The 23,871-nt window shown below is 41.1% G+C and overlaps 3 protein-coding genes across 8 annotated transcripts in view; 2 read left to right on the forward strand and 1 right to left on the reverse strand.

Moving 5' to 3' along the window:
• Nucleotides 1–2,470: 2,470 nt before the first annotated feature.
• On the forward strand, nt 2,471–8,543 carry LOC136751157 (kelch-like protein 9). Its single transcript, XM_066706512.1, has 6 exons — nt 2,471–3,412; nt 5,534–5,645; nt 5,806–5,912; nt 6,050–6,245; nt 6,945–7,085; nt 7,244–8,543. The coding sequence occupies exons 1-6, from the start codon at nt 2,495–2,497 to the stop codon at nt 7,585–7,587; spliced, it is 1,818 nt and encodes a 605-aa protein (XP_066562609.1). The 5' UTR covers nt 2,471–2,494; the 3' UTR covers nt 7,588–8,543.
• A 43-nt stretch (nt 8,544–8,586) lies between these two features.
• wdr3 (WD repeat domain 3) lies at nt 8,587–18,684 on the reverse strand. Its single transcript, XM_066706511.1, has 27 exons — nt 18,533–18,684; nt 17,518–17,705; nt 16,938–17,147; nt 16,621–16,739; nt 16,367–16,445; nt 16,076–16,171; nt 15,721–15,816; nt 15,503–15,604; nt 15,133–15,230; nt 14,539–14,637; nt 14,157–14,387; nt 13,582–13,675; nt 13,324–13,425; nt 12,852–12,937; nt 12,459–12,597; nt 12,104–12,160; nt 11,908–12,008; nt 11,625–11,736; nt 11,304–11,438; nt 11,151–11,201; nt 10,986–11,051; nt 10,571–10,663; nt 10,381–10,431; nt 10,002–10,045; nt 9,765–9,893; nt 9,313–9,406; nt 8,587–8,883 (listed from the first exon to the last, which is right to left on the reverse strand). Exons 2-27 carry the CDS (start codon nt 17,689–17,691, stop codon nt 8,728–8,730), a joined length of 2,814 nt encoding a protein of 937 aa, XP_066562608.1. The 5' UTR covers nt 17,692–17,705; nt 18,533–18,684; the 3' UTR covers nt 8,587–8,727.
• A 623-nt stretch (nt 18,685–19,307) lies between these two features.
• The window catches only part of gdap2 (ganglioside induced differentiation associated protein 2), a 29,799-nt gene continuing 25,235 nt past the window's right edge, over nt 19,308–23,871 (forward strand). For 5 of the 6 annotated variants that reach the window (XR_010816984.1, XM_066706513.1, XM_066706516.1 and 2 more), the window contains exons 1-2: nt 19,308–19,478; nt 22,207–22,438. Coding sequence is in view for 5 of the 6 variants with exons in the window: in XM_066706513.1 (XP_066562610.1) it covers nt 19,430–19,478; nt 22,207–22,438 (281 nt within the window). In the remaining variant the exon portion in view is untranslated. The other variant, XM_066706518.1, reaches the window with a different exon arrangement.

The raw sequence follows: 23,871 nt of genomic DNA on the forward strand, positions 1-23,871 counted from the left end.
CTCAGAACGAAGAAAAAAAAGACATTTGTTTAAGGTTACACATTTAAAAAGGGCAAAACAAGACTTTCTATCCTAATTATCATGTAGAATTGAGTTTCCAGCATTTCTGTCAGTCCTTTAGCCACGGCCTTGTTTCCATTACAGTGGACATAACATTGTAGCTTGTACTTTTTTGCTTTTGTAGAAGTTAACCCCCCCCCACCATATCATCAAGTTCCTTTTATTGGCTGTTTAACAACCAATCAATTGGCAGTATAGCTCATGTTGTAATTTGAAAAAAAATTGAGGCATTACAGGACTCCACCCCACACGTCAAAGTAAAGAAAATGTTTGCATGTTTTATTCACATTTATAGATATTGGTTGCAAGATTTAATAGTTTTAATAAAATATTTAAAGATGGAACGAATTAATTAAACTTTAATATTGGATGTTTGATTACAAGTTTTTATACAGGATATTTTCAAATATTGCCATCCACTACATTGGATAGTATGTCAGAAACCTTGTTATTGCACTCAGTTCTCCAGTATTGATGAATTACCTTACTACTAATATAAAAACAGTACATCAGAACAAGAAAATTAGTTGATAATAACAATACAATAAAATATAAAATAAAATAATCATAAATAATACAATAAGGAATAAAAAAGCCCACACTGTAACAAAACTATACTGCAGTCTATTGACCTCACACTGTACAGTAACTACAGTGCAGTCTAAATATCTCGCACTGTGCAGTACCTATTCTGTAGTCTAATGAGCTCATACTCTACAGTAACTATATTGTAATGATCTCAAACTGTACAGTAACTATAGTGTAGTCTAATGACATTACACTGTACGGTACCTATAGTGCAGTATAGTAATCTCACATTGTGCAGTACCTATTCTGCAGTCTAATGATGTCACACTGTACAGTAAGTATTCTGCAGTCTGATTACCTCACACTCTACAGGAACTACAGTGCAGTCTGATGATCTCACACTGTACAGTAAAAATTGTAGTCTAATGATGTCACACTGTACAGTAACTATAGTGCAGTCTGATGACCTCACACTGTACAGTAACTGTAGTGCAGTCTGATGACCTCACACTGAACAGTAACTATAGTGCAGTGTGATGATCTCATACTACCTCAATACTTTACAGTAAATATAGTGCAGTCTAATGATATCACAATGTACAGTAACTATAGTGCAGTCTGATGACCTCACACTGTACAGTAAATATAGTGCAGTCTAATGACCTCACACTGTACAGTAAGTATAGTGCAGTCTGATGATATCACACTGTACAGTAAGAATTCTGCAGTCAAATGACCTCACACTGTACAGTAACTATAGTGCAGTATAATGACCTTACACTGTACAGTAAATATGGTGCAGTCTAATGACCTCACACTGTACAGTAAGAATTCTGCAGTATAATGACCTCACACTGTACAGTAAATATAGTGCAGTCTAATGACCTCACACTGTACAGTAAATATAGTGCAGTCTAATGATCTCACACTGTACAGTAAGAATTCTGCAGTATAATGACCTTACACTGTACAGTAAATATAGTGCAGTCTAATGACCTCACACTGTACAGTAAGAATTCTGCAGTCAAATGACCTCACACTGTACAGTAACTATAGTGCAGTATAATGACCTTACACTGTACAGTAAATATAGTGCAGTCTAATGACCTCACACTGTACAGTAAGAATTCTGCAGTCAAATGACCTCACACTGTACAGTAAATATAGTGCAGTATAATGACCTCACACTGTACAGTAAGAATTCTGCAGTATAATGACCTCACACTGTACAGTAAATATAGTGCAGTCTAATGACCTCACACTGTACAGTAAGAATTCTGCAGTCAAATGACCTCACACTGTACAGTAAATATAGTGCAGTATAATGACCTCACACTGTACAGTAAATATAGTGCAGTATAATGACCTCACACTGTACAGTAAATATAGTGCAGTCTAATGATCTCACACTGTTCCAAAACTTTAGTGCAGTCTGATGACCTCACACTGTACAGTAATTATAGTGCAGTATGAGGACCTCACACTGTACAGTAATTATAGTGCAGTATGAGGACCTCACACTGTACAGTAACTATAATGCAGTCTATTGACCTCACATTGTTTAGTAACTATAATGCTATATATGATGCTATCATATGATATTGGTATTTGTATCTTAAAACTGTGTGGACCCGATGTGCATTCAAATGGACAAAATGTTGAACATCTAATTAAAACATCCAAAACATTTTATTTATTCAGTCTCATTTCTGCTTGCTTTAAAGATAAGAAAGGGGCATTGTTATATTTTTCAAAACCTTGGAACATAATTCAGGTCTGAAGGGTAAGCAACAACCTAAAATACAGACGTGCAGAACTGACTAAAACTACAAATCCCAGAAGGCATTGCGAAGGAATCCCGAGTCCCAAGATCCCCCGCTCCTCGTTTTCACAACAGCCAGCCAACATGGCTTCTCACGGGGGGCCGGGGCAGTTCCCTCTGTGCAGCCGCGACTTCCCCTCGGCTCTGCAGCGCGGTTTCCAGGAGCTGTGGCAGGCCCAGTGCCTTTGCGACATTCGTCTGTCTGCTGGAAATGAGACCTTTTCGGCGCACAGGTCGGTCCTAGCCGCAGCAAGTTATTATTTCAGAATAATGTTTACAACGGACATGAGGGAGAAACACATGGACTCGGTAGAGCTAAAAGGGGTCTCTGCAGCGGGTCTGAAATGTGCCTTGGATTTTATTTACACGTCCCACCTGAGCGCAGACTTTGAGAGCCTGGAGGACGTGCTGCTCACCTCCACCCACCTGCAGATCCCGCATCTCACGCAGTGCTGCGCCGAGCTGCTGCAGCAGTCCCTGAGGGTGGACAATTTCAGCGACATCCTGTGCCTGTCCGATAAATACGACCTGGTCTCTTTAAAATTGCAGTGTTTCTCGTTCATTTCACAAAACCTAGATGTGATTTTGGAAACGGCCCAGACCTCTCTGTTGCAGGTGGACGGGGACGCCGTTTTGGGTGTTTTGGAGAGAGATGACGTCAGTCCGCAGGTCAGCGAGAGAGCCATCCTGGAGCTGTCGCTGAAATGGTTAAATTACGACCTGGACAACAGGCTGCCCTACCTGGAAGACCTGATGAAAGAAGTCCGCTTGGGTCTGATCTTCCCTCCAGAGTGCTTGTCCGAGGATGACTTCAGAGACTCTGTGGAGCTGGTGAAGGCTGTCCCAAAGGGTGACACGTACATTCAGATGATGTCTAAAGAAGATCTTCGGTTTCAGATTGACAGTCCATATCAGAAGTGGTTCAAAATAAGGTCATCGCGAAAAGGGGTGCTGGCAACTTGTGGTAAAACCACAGGCAGCCAAGAGTGCAGGGAGATACTGGTACTGTGCTTGTCTATGCTTTATGTAAACCAGGGGTGTCAAACTCCAGTCCTGGGGGGCTGCAGTGTCCTCTGATTTTTGTTCCAACCGGAGATCCCAGTTACTTAATTAATGTCATTATTTACTCATGTAGGTTTATCTAGAACTTTATTGTTATAGCCAATACATTACAATTTTGTTGATGAACCCACAGAACATTTCAGAGTCTGGAGAGTGAATTGTTTTAGAGCAATTAAGGTGCCAAGAGCTGGTCTGGAACAAAACCCAGCAGACATTGCAGCCCCCCAGGACTGGAGTCTGACACCCCTGATGTAAATGGTCACCCTGCGTTTTGTGTGGTGTATTGAGCAGCTGCTGCATTATATTATGAACTACATTGAGAGAAAAAAGTATTTGATCCCCTGCTGATTTTGTGCGTTTGCCCACTGACAAAGAAATGATCAGTCTATAATTTTAATGGTAGGTGTATTTTAACAGTGAGAGACAGAATAACAACAAAAAAATCAAGAAAAACACATTTCAAAAAAGTTATACATTGATTTGCATGTTAATGAGGGAAATAAGTATTTGACCCCTTCGAATTAGTACTTGGTGGCAAAACCCTTGTTGGCAATCGCAGAGGTCAGACGTTTCTTGTAGTTGGCCACCAGGTTTGCACACATCTCAGGAGGGATTTTGTCCCACTCCTCTTTGCAGATCCTCTCCAAGTCATTAACGTTTCGAAGCTGACGTTTGGCAACTCGAACCTTCAGCTCCCTCCACAGATTTTCTATGGGATTAAGGTCTGGAGATTGGCTAGTCCACTCCAGGACCTTAATGTGCTTCTTCTTGAGCCACTCCTTTGTTGCCTTGGCTGTGTGTTTTGGGTCATTGTCATGCTGGAATACCCATCCACGACCCATTTTCAATGCCCTGGCTGAGGGAAGGAGGTTCTCACCCAAGATTTGATGGTACATGGCCCCGTCCATCGTCCCTTTGATGCGGTGCAGTTGTCCTGTCCCCTTAGCAGAAAAACACCCCTAAAGCATAATGTTTCCAGCTCCATGTTTGACGGTGGGGATGGTGTTCTTGGGGTCATTCCTCCTCCTCCAAACATGGTGAGTTGAGTTGATGCCAAAGAGCTCAATTTTGGTCTCATCTGACCACAACACTTTCACCCAGTTCTCCTCTGAATCATTCAGATGTTCATTGGCAAACTTCAGACGGGCCTGTACATGTGCTTTCTTGAGCAGGGGGACCTTGTGGGCGCTGCAGGATTTCAGTCCTTTACGGCGTAGTGTGTTACCAATTGTTTTCTTGGTGACTATGGTCCCAGCTGCCTTGAGATCATTAACAAGATCCTCCCGTGTAGTTCTGGGCTGATTCCTCACCGTTCTCATGATCATTGAAACTCCACGAGGTGAGATCTTGCATGGAGCCCCAGACCGAGGGAGACTGACAGTTATTTTGTGTTTCTTCCATTTGCGAATAATCGCACCAACTGTTGTCACCTTCTCACCAAGCTGCTTGGCGATGGTCTTGTAGCCCATTCCAGCCTTGTGTAGGTCTACAATCTTGTCCCTGACATCCTTGGACAGCTCTTTGGTCTTGGCCATGGTGGAGAGTTTGGAATCTGATTGATTGATTGCTTCTGTGGACAGGTGTCTTTTATACAGGTAACGAGCTGAGATTAGGAGCACTCCCTTTAAGAGAGAGGTCCTAATCTCAGCTCGTTACCTGTATAAAAGACACCTGGGAGCCAGAAATCTTGCTGATTGATAGGGGATCAAATACTTATTTCCCTCATTAACATGCAAATCAATGTATAACTTTTTTGAAATGTGTTTTTCTGGATTTTATTGTTGTTATTCTGTCTCTCACTGTTAAAATACACCTACCATTAAAATTATAGACTGATCATTTCTTTGTCAGTGGGCAAACGTACAAAATCAGCAGGGGATCAAATACTTTTTTCCCCTCACTGTATATCATCTCAAATTTAGTAAGTTAAGAGGAAGTCTTTAATTTACTGGCCATTCCTCCTTCTCCACCTACCTGGACTTTGAGATTAAGAAGCATACACAAGCATCTGGAAGTTGTATACTGTGGTTGGGGCTTAATAATGGTGCGTTTGTGTTACAGGTATTGAGTGGGGGTGAGCACCTGAAACCGGGTTCATGGAAAACGGTTACTCGTGTGGAGGGGATGTATAATCATTGTGCTGTAGTGCTCAATGACTACCTATATATCATAGGTAAGATGTGAAAACAATGAGCTCAATTGAAGGTTGGTTTTGCATGCATTTATTGTTGTACCTTTCTTATCATATTTCTTATCACATGTGTGGTCCAGTGTGTCAGTATGTTGTGTACACATGGTGTGTCCTGTACAGTAGGTGTTTGTTTGCTTTCCAGGGGGACAAAATTCCTGGTTCAACAGCAGCCACGAAGAAGAGGCCACCGCTTCAGTGCGGCGATATGACCCTCGCTTTGACAAGTGGACTCGCCTTGCAGACATGAATGTACGTTAGACAAAGGCAGCCATTAGCTGGCAGCAGAGGTGTTCGCTATAAAGAATTCGCCCCTTTTGACATGTGTGGGCACAAACAAATGGGCCGATTCCGTCAGGTACAGCTGTAGCCATTGCTGATCTTTCCAGGTTCGTCGTCGTCGTTTCCACTGCAGTGCCATGGGGGGTCGTATCTATGCTGTCGGAGGAAGAGGGGAAGGTGGCATCCTGTGCTCTGCAGAGTGTTACAGCCCTGCTGATGATGAGTGGACCCATATCCGAGCCTTGCCCTGCCCACTGTCCAGCCACGCCGGCGCGGTGCACGGCAATAAGCTGTATGTCTGCGGTGAGACTCTAGAGTTAAAACATTGCATGGAGCTTTTCACAGAGGGCTCGCTGATGTTTGCATCCATTGTTGGAGGTCATTTTTTATTTCTGCATTTACCATCATGGGCAAGCAAATCTGTGTGTAATTTCTGTTTGTGGGAGGTATTGAAATTAACATCTGTTGTACACTTGGCAAGTCCAAGGTAAATAACATACAGATCTCCTGTCAGTGCAGTTTTAAGACATGTGCATTTGTGCACAGGTTTCTAAGTGCTAGCCCTGTGTGAGCTGTTGGTGTCTGAATCTTTATCTGATAAAATATCTTTTAGAAGGTACAGTGGAACAGTATGTTCATTCACCAGCATTTGATCATATGGATTTCAAGTCTGGCTTTGGTACAAGCAAGATGAATGTTGTTCTGTCAGCTCAGTCCCCAGCACACATCTCAACCACACAGTTTGGCATTTTTTCCACAGTAAATCATTTTACTTGGCAATGGTCCAGGACTGCATAGATCTTTATTTCTTTCAAGGTAGAACTGAATTGAACATGAATACCTCTAAGTGGGTGCCGTCCTGAGCCTTGATTGCAATGTGGCAGTTAACCTTTGACTGACATATTTTAAGCAACTATAAAAAAACATTTATAAAATGCAGTTTCGGACCTGTATCTTCAGTTCCTGTGTGCTCACTGGTGGCCGTGTGTGCTGGTATTGCAGGGGGCTCCTCGGGGGAGGTCTTCTCTGACTCAGTGTACGGGTATTGTCAAGAGCTGGACGAGTGGACAACCCTGCCCCCTCTGCGGTATGCCAGGGGCTTCCACAGCATGATCTGCATAGAGGACAACATCTACGTCATGGGTGAGTGTGGAAAGGCCAGTCTCTTGTTACTCCACTGCCTACACCCTGGCCATTCCTTGTAGAGAGTGCTTTTCAATAGGTGTCTCACTTTCTCTACTTTCCCTGATGTGTAATACCTTTGAGTGCTGTTTTGTTAACCATCGTGCCTGTGTGCTCAGGTGGCGTCCTGATCAGCAGAACCCAGGCCCAGAGGCGCTCCTACTCTGACGTCCTCGTGACAGAGCGTTACTGCCCCATCTCGAACCAGTGGACGGAGCTCAGCCCTCTTCCTGTGGGTCACAGCCAACATGGGTGTGCTGCCCGGGGTTCCTACATCTATATCATTGGGGGCTTCTCCTGGACAGAGGAGGGCTTCCTCAGCAGTGTCCACGTGTATAACATCGAGACAGACACCTGGAGCACGGGCCCTACACTGCCACGGCCCCTGGTCGGGGTTTCCAGTGGGACTCTTACCCTCCCTCACCATCTGTGTCAGAAGAGAGGAGTCACAGAGCCTCCATAAAACACTAATATCAGAATACAGAGACCGCTTCTGTGTCCAAACAGTGTGCAGTCCCCACAGTCTTCAATATCACATTGTTTTTCTCCAACTACACTTGAACATCACTAAGGTATGGCTGCCCACCACATTAACAACATAAGCAAAGAACCCTTCCACTGTTACAAGAGAATATTGATAAGACACTTAAAAAAAGAGAGCCAAAATGTGTTCAATTTCTCCAGTGATAAATACGTAAGTACTTACTTTCCAGCTTAAAAATAATTGTGCACTTATTTAACTGCTTAGCACAGTAGAACGGGGAAGAACAAAGTAACAATGCAAGATTTGTAAGTAAAGTAGGTACCTTAATTCCTATTAATGATTCCGATCTTATCCTTATCCGTATTACCATATCCCATTTTGTCTTTCATTCATTGTCCTTACAGCACAGCCAATTAATTTCAGTTGAAGTGAAAAAATGTACCTATACGTACTGCTGAACCTAAACTTTTTTTTCTCAAATTGTCAGTTTAGTTAAGAATTTGATACAAATGTGTTACATTGTTATAGACTCATTTGGCTTTTGATGGAATGGAGTAGGATAGATTTGTTCTGGACTGAAATCCATTCCAGACTAACAAACCAAGAAACATATTGGCCAAGTTAAAAGATCTCTCTTTCGAAAGCTGATGGAAACTTACTGCATTCCTCCTGGCCACTGTATCTACTGTTAATGTATGTTATGAGAGTGTTGTTTTTTTGCTGCACTGGAAGGCTGATGTCACCAGGTTTGGTTCGAGCTGAAGCACATGAAAGTTTGACCTTGTGTAGTCTTAATGTGCTGCTAGACTGCCAACATTTTTATTTAACATACAGTAAAGACTGCAATAACAAATCTTATAATTTAATATTTAAAATATCATGCATTGTATAATATGTTCAACATGTGCAATCATTAAATTTATGTCTGAAAAGAGGCTGTAACGCTGCTGTATTTATATATAAAGAAACATTTTCAGGTATGTTTACTCATTTTATTTATAATTATTTTCAGCTGTTAGGTCACATCCTTATGGACTTGTACAGATACAGAAACAGGCTATTTTTTATTATAGATAAAAAAAGTCAGGTCCTGGAAGGGACAGTGTCTTATTGTTCAGTTCAGGAAACTACGAGAATGGCTCGCTCCCGCTTCTTTCTCTTTCTCTTCTTTTCCGTGAACCGATCTGTGGCATCAGCAAAGAAAGTCACATCTTCCTTGTCTTCAATCTCTCGCTGTAAAAACTTCAGCCCTGCCAGGTTAAATCCAAGAACGTCCTGGAAGAAAAACAGGAGTCAGACAGCAGGTTTGTTTAAAGTTGTGGACAAAGACAACATTACTGGTATGCAGTACATCCCTCTTTGGTGTAAACACAGTCATTTCACTTCAATCAGCTTTTGTATTTAATGCAAAATAGTTTGCTCATGGCAACAGTAATGTAGCTAGAACCTGTTTCTGCAGATCCAGTTTTCACAGGATGTTCAGAAACAGAAAACCTTATTAATAAGATCTGGCACAGGAATTGTTGTTTTGGTTTTGTCCATCAACGTGAGGAAAAAAATGTAAATCGCATTTAACTATTTTCATAATTCTAATTCAATGATATATACAGCAAAAATATTGTAATCAGCAAAGAAATTCAATTGACATAACTGCAGCAAGTACTGAGGAATTGGTTTTCAGGATCATGTGGAACAAGAACTCACCCTAATCTGCTCCACTTTAGAGATGGTGTTAGTCCTCAGGCTGTTGATCACGTTCAGGAGCAGATGATTGCTTGTGATTCGTCCAAAGTGTATCCTGAAGAAAGATGGCCCGTGAATGAGATCAGTATATATAGAGACTTAAACCAATTAACATTGCTGTTAAGGTAAACAGACAAATGCCATGTGCCACTATTATAAATACACTTCCTCACAGCTTGTTCTTAATACACAAAACAGAAACCTTTTTAAATGAATCTTGATGACAAGAGCAGCTAAAACATGACCTTCACATATAATGAAATCCTGGCCTATACTGTGTGCAGATTCCAGTCCTTATAAAGCCGCTCATTCAACTTGGACATGGCACAGACACCAACCCATCCATGTTCCTCCTGAGCTGAGCTCTTGACCAAGCGCTGACAAACACAAAGCCCGAGCAGCCTGCTGTGTACCTGAGCAGGAAGAAGAGGCAGCGACAAATGAGCTCCACCTGCAGCCCACCGCAGATGAACTCGTTGAACAGCCGGAGGAGGTCAGGTATGTAGGAGAACGGCAAGACCAGCAGGGACTCCTCCAGTTCACTGAGAGCAAATAGAGAGGGAATATGAGAGGAAACCAGTGAGACGTGATTCAGATGTACATATATCTGATGTATTTTTAATGATGTGAGAAGCTCAAACTTTTCCTACCTGGATTTGACTTTCCTGATGACATCTAAGACATACTGAGAGGGCTGCAAGGCAGGAAATCCAAAAGTGAAAAAGTACATCGACACCTTATTGAATCTTCTACCCAATTGTATAGAGGATATACAACAGCCATGTATTTCTCTAAACCAATCATTCAAACAGGCACAGAGGTATACAGTACATCTTGTTCAAGACTTTTTCAATTCATATTCTGCAATAAGAACAGTGTGGTCAATTAAATGTGCAGCAATGCATATGCTCATCAGAATATATTCACCATTAATCAAAACGAGACCCCAGCCTCCTGACAATCATCAGGAGAGATGTAGATTAATTTAAAAGATGCGTGACTTCACAGTGAGGTCAGGACTTTACGTACCGAAATGTTTCCGAAGGCCACTAGGATGGGACTCATTTTAGGTGGTGGTAGCTTAAAAAAGAAAAGAAAAATAAATTAATAACATCTCTTGTAGTATTCATAAGTGCAGAAACAGACCCTGAAGTCCACAGCGTTAATGCTAGCTCTGCTAACACTCGGGACAGGCCAGGCAAATGAAATAAAGTCCTACCTTCTTGCCTGCTGCCTCACAGGCTGCCTCGTGCTCCTGCAGCTTCTTGCTCTCGTCCCTGTAGAGCTCCAGGGCCTCCATGATGCGCTCTGCCTGTGGAGACAGACAGGACAGCCCCGTGTCACGGCCTGGAGTCTTACTGCACATCACTCTTCTTAATTAATGCTAACTCATACCTAAGCGCAAGTCCTATAACTGTGTACTGAGATCCAGACAATTAGTAGTCCAGATTACGATTTTACTAACATTGAGTACATTAAGGTTTCCATCCTTGAATCAGATGATCTGTGATTTATACACGCAGCTCCCTTCTACCAGGAACTGGACAGCAAGTTAGAGGTCTTATCAGACAGGAAGATTTGGGAGTTGAATACAAAATAAAAAAGCAGTCTAGTTGGTTAGTCGTTAGACTCACAGCTTTGACAGTTTCAATGGTCTTCTTCCCCGCCAGTGCCGCCTCCCCTGCGGTCTCCCCTGGAACCTGAGGAGGAAACAGACAGCAACAAGAGTGAGACGGACAAGACCCTCCTCACGAATATAATGGAGAAGAATCACAATGAAAGTAGAATCAGAGTCTTACCACTGGCTCATCACCTTTGGCCAGGCTTTCCTCAAATTCCGCCTCTCGTTCCTTGAAAACAGAAAACACAGGAACACGGTCAGATATTTGCTTTGTTCGTCCCCCTATGTGCCCTTTTGGTTCCCATTAGATTTGATTCCCTTGACTTCATACCATTTCTTTCTCTTCTTCCAAGATGATGGGCTCCCTAGTTCTCTCCCACAGACGCAGGGATTTGTCGTGGGACGATGACACAATGTGATCTCCACTGGGGCTCACAGCCAAGCACCACACCTCTCGATGATGGCCCTGCGCATAGAAGAGACACTAAATCAATCAAGCAGGTGACATGAGGCCAGGGCATGGGCTGGGAGGAAACTCTTCCAGGCTGGCTCTCGTTACACTTATTCAACTAAGCTATTAAAATATTCACATGAACAGAAAACAAAGCACTGTTTGTTGTGTGGAATAAGATGCTGATAGCCTCATATTTACCTCCAGGGTCTGGATGTGCTCAAACTTGTCAGCGTCCCACTGTTTGATCTTCTTGTCCTTCCCGGCTGTGAAAAACAGATGAGTTTTGGGTACGAACTGCAGGAACATGACACTGCAAGACAAAATCAACATCAGGTCACTGAACAGTGTGAATAATGCCACACTACACCGATACTCTCAGCAAGACATAAATTAATAACTTGATAGTTGAGTGGATAGCATCTGTGATTTATTTCCCCGTGTGTCAATATTTCTGTATCAAATCTTAATTTTGTGATCTTACCTGTCATCATGAGCAAAGAGTGACCTGTGACAATCTCCAAAGTCCAGACCCCAAATCTTCACATTCCTGTCAGCGGAGCCCGTGGCTATGAGTGTGCTGTCCTGCAAAGACAGTTACCAAATAGTTCAAATTCAATGCCAAACCTTTTGAACTGGAGTTCATTAGACCAGATTTTCTCAAAGGCGGCAGCACTTACATGAGAAATATCCAGGCACAGTACTGGCAGCTTGTGTCCATACAGAGACAGGAAAAACTGAAAGAAATACAAAACATAAACTTAAGTACTGACAAGTAATTTGAGTTCAAATATATTCAAAGAATCCACCACCATTCATCTGAAGAGGGTTGCAGCAAATTAAGATAAAATAAATGCAATAGTGAGTTGACTGAGCTGGGGACAAATATCTGAGATATCTTGACTAAAGAACCTGTGGCCAGTTGCATAAAACAGCTGAAAATTGTCCCCTAGTTTTCCACCTAGGTTTCCCATGAGTTGAAGAGTTAATATCAATACTGCAGGTAAAGCAGATGTATTAAACAGTTCAGTCTACCTTGAGGGTGTCTGTGTAGAAGACTTTGACAGTGCAGTCAAGCAGCGACACAGCAAGCAGCCTCTGGTCCGGGCTGTAGCGCACACACAGCACGTCCTCGTCCAGCTGCAGCGTGCGAACGTGATTGACTGTCAGCCTCCTGACAACACACACAGGAGTCAGGACACTGTCACTGAGGACAAGCACTGATTTACGATTTTATGCTACCAATAATGTGACTTTCAGGACACAGTCCTCTTCGAGAATTCTAGCAGAAGGCAGTGAATGGATACAATTATTTAAGGACATGCATTTTGTTTTCACATTTAAGTTAAACAGCAAATAACAAACCTGAATGTCATTTCTCATGCGGGATTTAAAGGGTATGGTTTGGGAAATGCAATTGCTGCTTACTTGTTTGATCCGGAGTTCTCGTCCTTGACCAGCTCAAATTCCCAGAACTTCACAGTCTTGTCGGCACCTCCAGTCATAATCCCTCTCTGTAGGAGAACACAAACACATGCACACAGTGAACCCCTGTAAGGGCTGGACAAAATCTTGCACATAAGGCAAAGATGTGCGTAATTAAGAAAGATCAGTTAGGATATTAAATAAATAATACAAATTGTCCAAAAACCTCATGAAGATTCAACCCCTTGGTTTTATTTTTCCCTTTCATACACTAAAGCACCTCTATAATTATACACATACAAATAATAAATTAGACATTTCTTTCTTTTAGGAAATCATATGAAAGCTAAGGTCTGTAATAAGCATTTTAAAAATAAACACATAAACCTTTAGTAATGAGGAGTTTGATTTGGCTAAAACCTAGCAAACAGAGGCCTCTTCTAGGGAGCTTTCTTAAGACAATGTAAATCCAAACCTGATCTGGAGAAAGACAGATGGACCACAATGCTCCCTCGTGTGCGTCAGTGGTCTCCAAAAGGCTGCCGGACGCCAGGTCAAAAATCTGGATCTTCCCACTCTGAGGACAGAAGGACAGACAGGGGTTACACAATGAGCCTAGCAGGTGGTGGATTCAGAATTAGGACAATTTGACAGAGAGAGTTCAGTATTATCACAAAGGCACGACCTAAACCCATAATGTACTTTAATCTTTTTGGATCTCCACAAGACGCACCTTGGTTCCTATGATGACCTGTCTGTCTCCAGGGACAAAGAGGGAGCATAGGGCGTATTCACAGGCCATCGTACGGATCACCTGCAGAGTTGATCTGAAGAAAACAAAGGAAAAAGATAACCATGCTGACTAGATTACGTCAATCAGCAATTTCACATCTCCTACTCCCTGTATAAGATAATTTTAGCATAATGTAACCGTACTATTAAAGCTTCAGTCCTTTTAAGTTAGTTTTACCACTCCTATGCTCTTCTTCTCATGCTTGGATCTTAATATTTTTTAATTAAACAATGTGATACAGTTCTACTAATCATCTTATATACAATTTAACAATTGATTTTCCTACACCAGTTACTTAATGGCATCACAGTTCCGCTTTAATATGATATGTTGTCTGTGCAGGATGAAATGCCCAAGAAAATCAACTCCTTAGACGTATGACGGAAATATCAAAACTCTAATTAATGAAACTGTTTTCCTAAGATTCTCCTCTTTAAGCCTCACAACCTTGCGATTCTTATTTCTAAAAGTGATCTTGAATGTGAACACCATCCACCCCTGACAGACAGGCCCACCTGTTCCAGACTTTGACGGTCTCTGCCGAGCCGGACAGGATGGCGATGTTGTCGGAGCTGAAGGCGAGGGTGCGAACGTCGGTGCGATGGCCACTCAGAGTCAGCCGGGCAGTCTTGGTGCCCTCGGGATTCTTCTGTGTGGTGCGGAGGGAATAGCACTCCACCGTGTTGTTCTGGAGGAGCAGAGATACCTTCAGCTCTCCGCTTGGGAACAGAAAGCAGTCCAGGGATCTGCAGGAACAGGTAAAACTCTGATATCATAAAAGCTGTCAGAAGAGTTACATGCAAACAGTTACCAGGAAGAGCCACAAATAAACAAACAAAAAGTATGACAACCAGGAGAAAAACAGGGATTATCTCTACCTGCAGTGTCCGAACTGACCTGATTTTGTCAGAAGCCTTGACTTTAGTGAGTCTCTGGATCTCATCTCCCAGTTTCATCTCCACCACTGGCTCCTCATCAACCACCCCATCCTGAGACCTACAGACAGTTAAATCAGTTACTCTCCAGTGTCCACAGTCTTAATGCAACATTCCTACTTTCATTAATAAATTATTCCAAAATAAATGTTAACCACTTTTTAGTACTCTCATTGGTGTAACCTGAATTCTCCTGAACTCTTGAATAAAATGTCAAGCCAACTAAACCACCTTTCTCTTCTGCATTTCTTAACCTTGAAGTTTCACTGAAGTTAGATTGACTATATTCATTCCCTAAACATTTTTATATTTTTTCAGGAAAAACTATGCAAGAGAAAGAGAGGATTTTCTATTTTCTATGGTTTCATTTATTGTATGAATTATATAAACAAGTACCCAAGTGACCTTTAATTAATATCACCTAGCCTGTAAAGGGTGTAGAAGGGATTAAGTAAAATATACAGAAAGGTTTAATCCATTTTAATCTGCTTTAAAGCTTTCTAGCATAAAAAAAAATATATATATTAAAACAGCCTGTTATTTCTCTGCAACTTACTTGGCCTTTTTCTTTGCTTTCTTCAGTTTCTTCTCTCTACACTTCTGTACCTCATCTTGGGAGAGGACACTGAATACCTCCAGAATGGCATCTGTTCCCTGGGGAAACGCAGGCAATATCCTCTCAGCTCACTCACCGTTAAAACTTAACAGAGGCTTCCAATTCTCACAGTAACACGCCAAAATGGTCTCACAATTCATGGAATAATCGTCCTTGTTTTTTAGATTTTTAAGAAGATTAAGCGAACACCACCAACAGCAACCACAGCACAAAACAATCAGTCCATCAGTCTAGCTGACGTAAGCGAATAGAGGATTTAGTCCTCTCGGAGCAGGGTCTAACAAACATGCCTGGATGAGATTGTACTTACGTGACAAGCTAACACTTTGGATTTCAGATCTGTGGTCATGGACACAACCCTGTCTCTCCCTTCTCGTAGGATGGAGCCTGCTTTCTGACAGCTCAGGATTCGCTGAAAGATCATAAAGAAATATTGATGATATCACTGCCACCTAGTCTGTTGAAAAAGAGATTTCAAATATGAAATACGAATGTTTAAATACAGCGCAGAGTATCCTGTGCTCGTACCTCCTCAGGGTTCTCATCAAGATCCTCCTCCTGGTCTTCAGGTTCATCCAGCAACCCTTTCACCTTCTTCACCTCTGGCTCCCCCACTTCTTTGTTCTGAATCGGAAAAACATGACAACATCAGTCTGACACGCTCCAGTGCCAATGCTTTAACCACTCGTATCCCGTACTATCACAAACGCCTTTCCTTTATAAAGAGGATCCAAACATTTGCATTTCAGCTCCTGTTCGAAGGTCCCATTAGTCATTATCCTGTAAAGAAGTTCTGTAATGTGTAGGATAAGGATCTACGTAACCCTCACTATTGTGACGACACACTCCAGTCCCGTAACTGGATGTTGAAGTCCCCCTTTACCTCCTGTAAGTAGCTGATGTCCCACGCTCTGAGCTCACTGTCTGCAGAGCCGGTGACAATCCTCTTCTCCTCATTCAGCAGCACCAGTCCCCACACCTGCAGTTGGACAAACCCAAAATCACCTACTCAGTACTGACACATCGACACACGTCTCCCAACTGTCATATCACCTGAACAACAACAATTACATTGATTAAGACATTCATATTGTAAGACTTAAAGTGTCAGCAATCTGCATCAATGCCCGTTATTATGTTCCTTTAAATGTATTCTTATTAGTGTCAACTTTACCTCACTACGATGTCCAACCATGGTTTTGAAACAGTGTTGTGTGTCCAGATCCCACCATTTCACAAAAGTGTCTTTAGAACTACAAAGAGAAAACACCACAGAAAGAATAACAGACAATGTTATTAAAAACCTGCTATCACCATATTATTGTTAGCCAAAGAAACATTCTAGAGCAGGACCACAATATCTGTAAAAATATTGCATATTTAAATAGCTGCAGAGATACCTCTAAATCTACACATAGCAAGCTTTACCTAGTAACCAGAAGGTTCCGGTTCTTCAGGAACACGGCCTGGGAGATGGCGTCCTTGTGTCCCTTCAGGCGGTACAAACCACATTCATTGATCACATCCCACACAATCACATCTGTGTCCTGCGGTACAAGGAGAATGCAAGAGTAAGTTTAGTACAGACTACCAGCCAACCATTAAAATCAGTGGAATGACAACTCAACAGTCATTTACTTTCACCTTTGGTTTAATGCAGAACATAAGCTGTGTTTTAGTTCTTTAATTCCAGTGTTATTACAGCACAGGTCTGAAAAATAATATTCACCATTAGGGAACCTCACCTTTGAACCTGATACAAGCCGTGCCCCAAGGTGGTCGTATCTCATGACAGTGACCGCGGACTTGTGTCCATTGAAGGAGACATTGCTCTCTCCGTTGAGCAGGCTGAAGACACGGATAGAGCCATCCTCATAGCCCACCGCCAAATGAACCCCATCCGGAGAGGGGCAGAGATGGGTCACCTCCTGTTTATTACCCTGGAGAATCTGAATCTGAAGAAAGCAAGCTGCAACTTTACATTTTTGTTTTTTTCAATAATTGAAGTCTAAACAACACAGAAGCTTCTAAAGTGAATCTGAACAGCAGTGGGGCAGTTTGGGTCTGAAACATGTGCCACACATTATTTATTGAACTTGCACATCCAGTTAAGTCTTAATGTTCTGAGCTACTTAAATACCATACACCTGTACATCTCAATACAGATTTTGTACATTTTTACATTTTCTTGCTAACCTACTAATATAATACTCAGTTGTCCATTTCTTACCCATTAACCTTGCAATTTGAGAGCTCTCTCTAAGGTTTTGTTGCATCCAAGTTCATTTAAACCCTCCTGAAGGAATGAAAAACACTCCTACTCACCTTTTCAGCTTTGCGTGTGTCCCATATGAAGACATGCTCGCAGGCTGCTACTGCTACATACCGACCCCTCTCTCCTCCCCTCAAGGTGACATATGCAATGTTGGCTTTCTGACTCCCTATCACTCCAAAAACAGCACTGGCGGTATACCGCAAGTACTGCTTTGTCAATCCCATGACAACCTAGTGCCCTGTTAAAAGATTAGAAACACATGTAAAAGATCATACCCAACTACAAAGTAACATTTTAATTTCAAGGCCCGAATCAAACAAAATCTCTGTGGGACTTCTTTAGATATGTTTTTTTGGTAACTAGGAAATATTACTCAGCAGCCCTACCTAAGCTAGATCCAGAGCAGTATTTGTGTGCAAAAGTGGATAATTCTGAGAACAATCTAGATTTGGATATCCCAATTAAAATACATACAGATGCCACAAAAGAAGGAATGTAGCTTTTAATATTCAGCTCATTTATAGTTGTATCAATGAGCTAAGTCTGTACATCATTGCCATTGATATGCATTTAGGAGCTGTGATAACGGTGCCTGCAAATTCATTTAAAATGGTCTGAATGTCTCCTTGGAAAGAATATGACCATCTATATTTGTTTCCCCCCTGAAGGGTATGACATCACATCCCCCAAGTATTTAAGTGGAGCACATCATGGAAGTTGGCTCTAAAGCAGAAGAATCAATGGATCACAGGGTGGGATTTGATTATTCAATGCAATGAGTAATATAGGAATAGTTGTTGCGGACACCGAAACCACTGGTATTCTCCCTCGGTACTTAGTTCTGTATTTTGACAAGTGATTTTATGTTTTAAAAAAAGTTTCTTCAGGGCTATTGTTAAGAAAATAGCATGCAAAGTCCCAGTAGGTAGGTGCAGTCAACGTGTCCGCGGATATTTACACTGCGCAGACGGACCCACGTGTGCGTGCGGCGAGGTGTTAGTGACTGAAGCTACAAGTATATTTTCAGACGCATTTCCTAACATAAATGATTAACTTGTACCTTACCGTTTACTCCTTATCGAGGAAAGACCCTATGGCCGAATTCGACAGGTTTCGCTGTTTCTATCGTGTACAAAGCGTTTGAATATTTAGCGGTGCATTCCTTCCGTCTCCTTCCCTGCACTCATGAGTGGCCCGTGTAGACATTGCCAGCCGATCACCGTGTAATCGATCTAAGACAGTGTGTACCCAAGAAAGTTTAATTGTAAATCGATTTGATCGTGTCTCATTTATATAAATCATGTTTATTTTAATCACATTAGCTATGGTTTATTGATGCGTTAGCTGCGTTTCATCTTTCTAAATATTGACATTCTGTGCTCGACTACTTTTATCTGTTTTTTAAGGGACTATCCATAAATGGAAAATATTAAGCATCCCCGATTAATATCAATGAGAAATAACATGGGTATTAAGGGAAATGAATGTGTTCTTAACTGATGATGTGCATTTTAAAAGTTTTATGATGGAGTATCCCTAACATCTGTGGGACAGGAAGTAAAATTCACCACACCGCATTGGTTTACGCGACAAAACCGCAACACTAATCGCTCCTTTTTTAGGTTACCTTATATTTAAGTACGGGTCGGAATATCCTTATTGGTATTTACTTAACGATATATGGTGATTGGATGCATGTTTATATTTTCATTTTCCCAAGTTGGACAGACATGATTTTAATGTATTAGGCATGTACCTTGTTTTGACCAACCCTCGTCGTAGAAATTAATACGGAATAGGAAAAGTCCTCTTATATACTGTACATTTAATTACAGATTTAATGCAGATGCAGCACTTCGGAAACGCACGAAACATCCCGGAAACGACCGAAGTAGGACACCCATTGTGGATTTGAATGCGGCTGTGTCCCATGAACACGCACTGTGCAATGCCTCGGAAGTGATGAATAGATTTCTGTTTGATGTGAATCAGCTGACCGGGAACACCGCAGGTAACTAGTAAATGTGAAGGGGGTTGCTAATGCTGCATTATATTTTACATTAGGATATGAAAAAATATAAATACATTGACATTAAGGGGCTGTCATGAAGCCTTGAAATGCGCTATATTTAAGAACAATCTAGCCTTGCAGTCGCCTAAAGGATTGTGTTGCAACAAATCTGGTGAGTGTATTATTAAGTATTATTTCCACGTCTGTTGCGATGAAGCATTATGTCGATGAACTAAAACGCCTACTCATAATACAGATGAGCGTCTATATAGGAATACATGTATGAATACAGAAGGAATTGGCAAATTTGGAGACGAGTCAATGAAGTGTCAGTTTGGCTTCATTGTCTTTAAAACTCGGCACGTTTTGTATTGCGTTACAATAATGACTTCTGCATTTAAACACGTTTAAAATAAAACCTCATTGAGAAGTGCCTGTTTAACTTTTCCACGCCACGTTTCGAAAACTTTACAAACCCTAGACAGACGCTTTTAAAATGAAATGCATATATATATATGAAAAAACACTTGTAAGAGACCAGCAAAAATGTCGGAAGTGTTACTGTTCGGGTGGGTTAGGTTAGTTAGCCTCCAGGGCGGCGCAGGCAATTGCACAGTATTACATTCACCAGCAGTTCATGTGTTCACTGTGAATGCATATTGTATCAGGAGTACCAGTAGAAGAGTTCAACATCAGCCGTTTTCATATTCATTCTCAATAGCATGGTGAAAACTCAAATTTCAAGTCTTTATTTGTCACATCCTATGCTTCTCTTTATGTCTTTGAAAGCACTTGCCCCTTTATGTTTTAAACCCTTCACACGTTACACAGCCCATCCCTCTGTTCCCAGGGATTGAGGTTGGAGGGCAGTCCTCATAGACAAGAGGGGGTGTGAAGTCCATTGCTCCTTATTTATCGTTGTTGCCTTCAAATATTGTTTGATGCTGCACATGGGTTGTGTCGATACAGAAGTAATATTATATGTATCGCCACTAATATTGTGCCCAGACCTTTGAATGACTTTACATCGCGTAGGCTGCCTGTAACTTCAAACCACTGCAGTGCTGTGGCAGAGGTGTATGGGGTTTTTCACAATGGATTTGACTTGAATTAAGTAATTACATTAAAATGTGTTCATTATAAAGGGTACTCTGATCTCCTCAATGTGTTATATGTATTATCAAATTAATTAATCTGAGTGACACCCAGAGAAAATGTCCTACACTAGAAAAGATGGGTCATTTATGAACAAGACACAAAAGAGTTGATCATTTTTAAGTTTGATTTGGGTTGACATCATCCAAAGTTATGGTGTTATACTAGCCAAGATCAATATACTGATATCAGACATTTTTTGCCTTATATTCCCTCTTAATCACATTTCCCAATATGGAAACTGTAATGTAGGTCATCTGTGCTTATGATTGTGTTACTTGTAAATGTATGATCAGTTTAGTTATACGGTGCTCATTGAAACCCCTTCTGCTCTCTATCTGATAAATGCAGAGACTCCCTTTCCAAGAACAGCAATTACTACCTTGTTCTATTCCAAGAACATTCCAGTATGGGTCTGAAAGCTGGTTTCTGTGGGGGAAAAAAAACTTGGGGGCTGTTCTTTTATGGGAAAAAAGGCATATTCACATGGACACAGTAGTCCTTTTTATTTGAGCTCTCTGGCATAACAAACTACTTTTAACAAACATAAAAAGCAGCCTAAATATTGAATTATAATCTCATGCTATAGGACTACTTGAAAACATATACCAATGTTTAATTCTCATTAATTGGTCAATTCATAGTGAGAGCTGAAGGATACTATTTCAAAGGTATTTAAAGATGGTTTCAGTTTACTTAAATGTTTAAGAGTCATAGGAATTACATTTAAGGAATAATATTACCCCCAAGTTACTTTTCACAGCTTATTTTGAAACCAGAATGCAGTATTCTTAGTTTTAGAAATGCAGGTGCATTTAAATTGGCATTCAGATTTGAAACAGTAATGTCATTGTCTATATTCCTGAACTAATAACACTGTAACAATTACCTTGAAAAATGTTCCTCTGAGATCAAACACACTCCAGAAGGCATTTTAGACCCCCATACTGAAACCATCATACAATTGCAGTTAAATAAATCAACTATCTATTATATTAATGGTTTGCATGAATTCTTATAAGGATTTAACTATGGATTCATAATTGCAAGAATCGTAGGCCTACTTTTCAGTTTTAAACTGCACAACCAGTGTGATAAGCACACATAGTTGGGGCGAGGTTGTCGAAGTAAGTCGTCAGAACAGCTGTTTTTGATATATTGAGGAGTAAGCAAAGTTTAAATGCCTTATCATGTACCTCCATGTTCTGTCATTAATTAATGCTCAAATTCCTTGGGCGATATGTTTCAGCCTCTTGTGTTTCATTGAGAGAGAATTGTGAAATCATGCATTTCATAAATGCTTATGTGGCTTAACATTTTCATTGTCTGTGATGTGTTGTGATCTGTTTTTGTTCCCAACTTTCTAAGATAATGAGATTAATTAAAAAAAAAGTAAAAAGAAAATTACTTCCTTAGTAGGGTTTAACCTATTTTTAAATAAGTGTTACTGGAATGTCTGGGTGTGGGTTTTTGTTTACATTAAATATAGTGTACAATTACATTTGCACCAACTGTTTATAATAAGGATTATTTTGAATGTGTTCTGCATGCTTTTCATAATTTCTCTCCCCAGCGGGCAGGCGGTGGCGAAACATTAAGTGTGTGAAGTGTTGGCCCGGCCTTATGGATCCTCTGGGAGCGCGCTCGCAGTTTGTTGATGCCCTGACGCTGCCCAGTTGGGAGCTGTCCCAGAATGGGGAGAATACGGCAGAATCCTGTGTGACTGACTCTCACAGCAGCCAGGACAGGGATGTCACTTCACCTTTTCCATTCAGAGAAGACCTTAACAGAAAGATTGTGCTCTAGTAAGTTCATCTACATACCTTTCAGTTCCACAAAAGATGTATCTTTTACTCTTTCTTTGTGGAGAGATTTAGCAAAGTTCTCCTGCCTACTTGTGTTGTTTAAATATCCCATGGCAGTAATGAATGAGCAGGGTGGCTAACTTCAGTGTCCTGGTAGGCTATCTGAAACAAATGCTTGCTTTTTGGTGGCATTTTGTTTTTCGACGGCAAGGTAGGTGAATGGGTTTATGCCTGCATTTCGACCCCAGCAATTTTCCACGTACATTTTTCCCCTCATTTATTTTAGTTGATTTAACTTTGCTGCAGTATATATCAAGACCCCACACAATGCCTCTCATTTCGTGGCCATGAACCGAGAGCCGAGTCTCATACTGGGTTCACTGGCTCAAATGATCTGTGAGCGCTGGGTCCAGTGGCCACACCGCAAAAAACATACAACCTGATGAACTAGCGATTAACTAGATTGACATATCATTTGCATTTCCCTCCTGACTATTTGTTCTTGGTAGTGAGTCTCAACCGAACCGCCACCCTGCTTAAAACCAATAGCTCAGTAAACACGATGGAAGGAAACTGGTAAAACTTAGAATTTTTACAAACACGTCTATAATATTGGTCCGTGTCTCCTCTCCCGAATCCACAGGCTTCTGTAGTGTCTCGTTCACAAGGCTTTAGCACTAATGTCTGCATTCTCTGTTTCATGTGTGTATGGGTACATCCTACATTTTGCCAGCATTTAAAGCCAGTGTGAATGGGGGTGCAACAGGAAAAAAGCTGGGAAACATTGCTTGCAATTTGCTGGCATCTGAGTGTGAATGGGGCTTGAGTCTGCCCTACTTTAAGAGCCTCCTCTAGTTAACTGCCTGAATGTTTTTTTTGATTCTCTGCTTCACTTGCAGTAGAACGCTGCTGGCATTGAATTTCTGCTGCACACCACTCAAGTGGGTGCTTCACTGAGTCATGATTCAAGTCACCGCCTACCTTTTGAAATGGTTTGGGAACATTTGAATTGAAATGTGATATATACATGCAGGATAATATGAAGGTGTTTGAACAAATCATATTTTAGCATGATCACATGTCATGGATTTCCCCCATGACTATACAACACAACCTAAATGCTCTGTAAGTACTAGACCAATATAAAATGAATGTCAGTGAAAGGATGACTGTATTCCTAAGCTCTGATGTTTTATCAATTTGTTAAATACAATTTGTCATGTTCACTTAAACCTTTTGCCTTTTTTTTTTTTTAAACTAACTTTTTAATTTTCAGTAAATTTAATCATCCTACTTGGAAAACAAATGCTAATCTTAATTACATTAATTACATGATTACAAGTTTATTAGAGCCCCACTGGTGTTTTAGCCCTACAATTGTATAAATGATGAACAAAGCCTTTTAAAGATTTTTCTCTATTTATTTTGGATTT

This window comes from Amia ocellicauda, chromosome 6 (genome assembly GCF_036373705.1).
Source record: "Amia ocellicauda isolate fAmiCal2 chromosome 6, fAmiCal2.hap1, whole genome shotgun sequence".
Taxonomy (NCBI): domain Eukaryota; kingdom Metazoa; phylum Chordata; class Actinopteri; order Amiiformes; family Amiidae; genus Amia; species Amia ocellicauda.

What these genes read in the sequence shown, in the direction of transcription:
- LOC136751157 (XM_066706512.1), top strand. Translation starts at nt 2,495, where the DNA reads ATGGCTTCTCACGGGGGGCCGGGGCAGTTCCCTCTGTGCAGCCGCGAC. An exon ending in AAGAGTGCAGGGAGATACTG is followed by an intron (nt 3,413 to 5,533) that starts GTACTGTGCTTG and finishes TTTGTGTTACAG; the next exon opens with GTATTGAGTGGGGGTGAGCA. An exon ending in CAATAAGCTGTATGTCTGCG is followed by an intron (nt 6,246 to 6,944) that starts GTGAGACTCTAG and finishes CTGGTATTGCAG; the next exon opens with GGGGCTCCTCGGGGGAGGTC.
- wdr3 (XM_066706511.1), bottom strand. Translation starts at nt 17,691, where the DNA reads ATGGGATTGACAAAGCAGTACTTGCGGTATACCGCCAGTGCTGTTTTT. An exon ending in TGGTTGGACATCGTAGTGAG is followed by an intron (nt 16,172 to 16,366) that starts GTAAAGTTGACA and finishes GTCCAACTGCAG; the next exon opens with GTGTGGGGACTGGTGCTGCT. An exon ending in AGCACATCCAGACCCTGGAG is followed by an intron (nt 11,439 to 11,624) that starts GTAAATATGAGG and finishes TTCTATGCGCAG; the next exon opens with GGCCATCATCGAGAGGTGTG.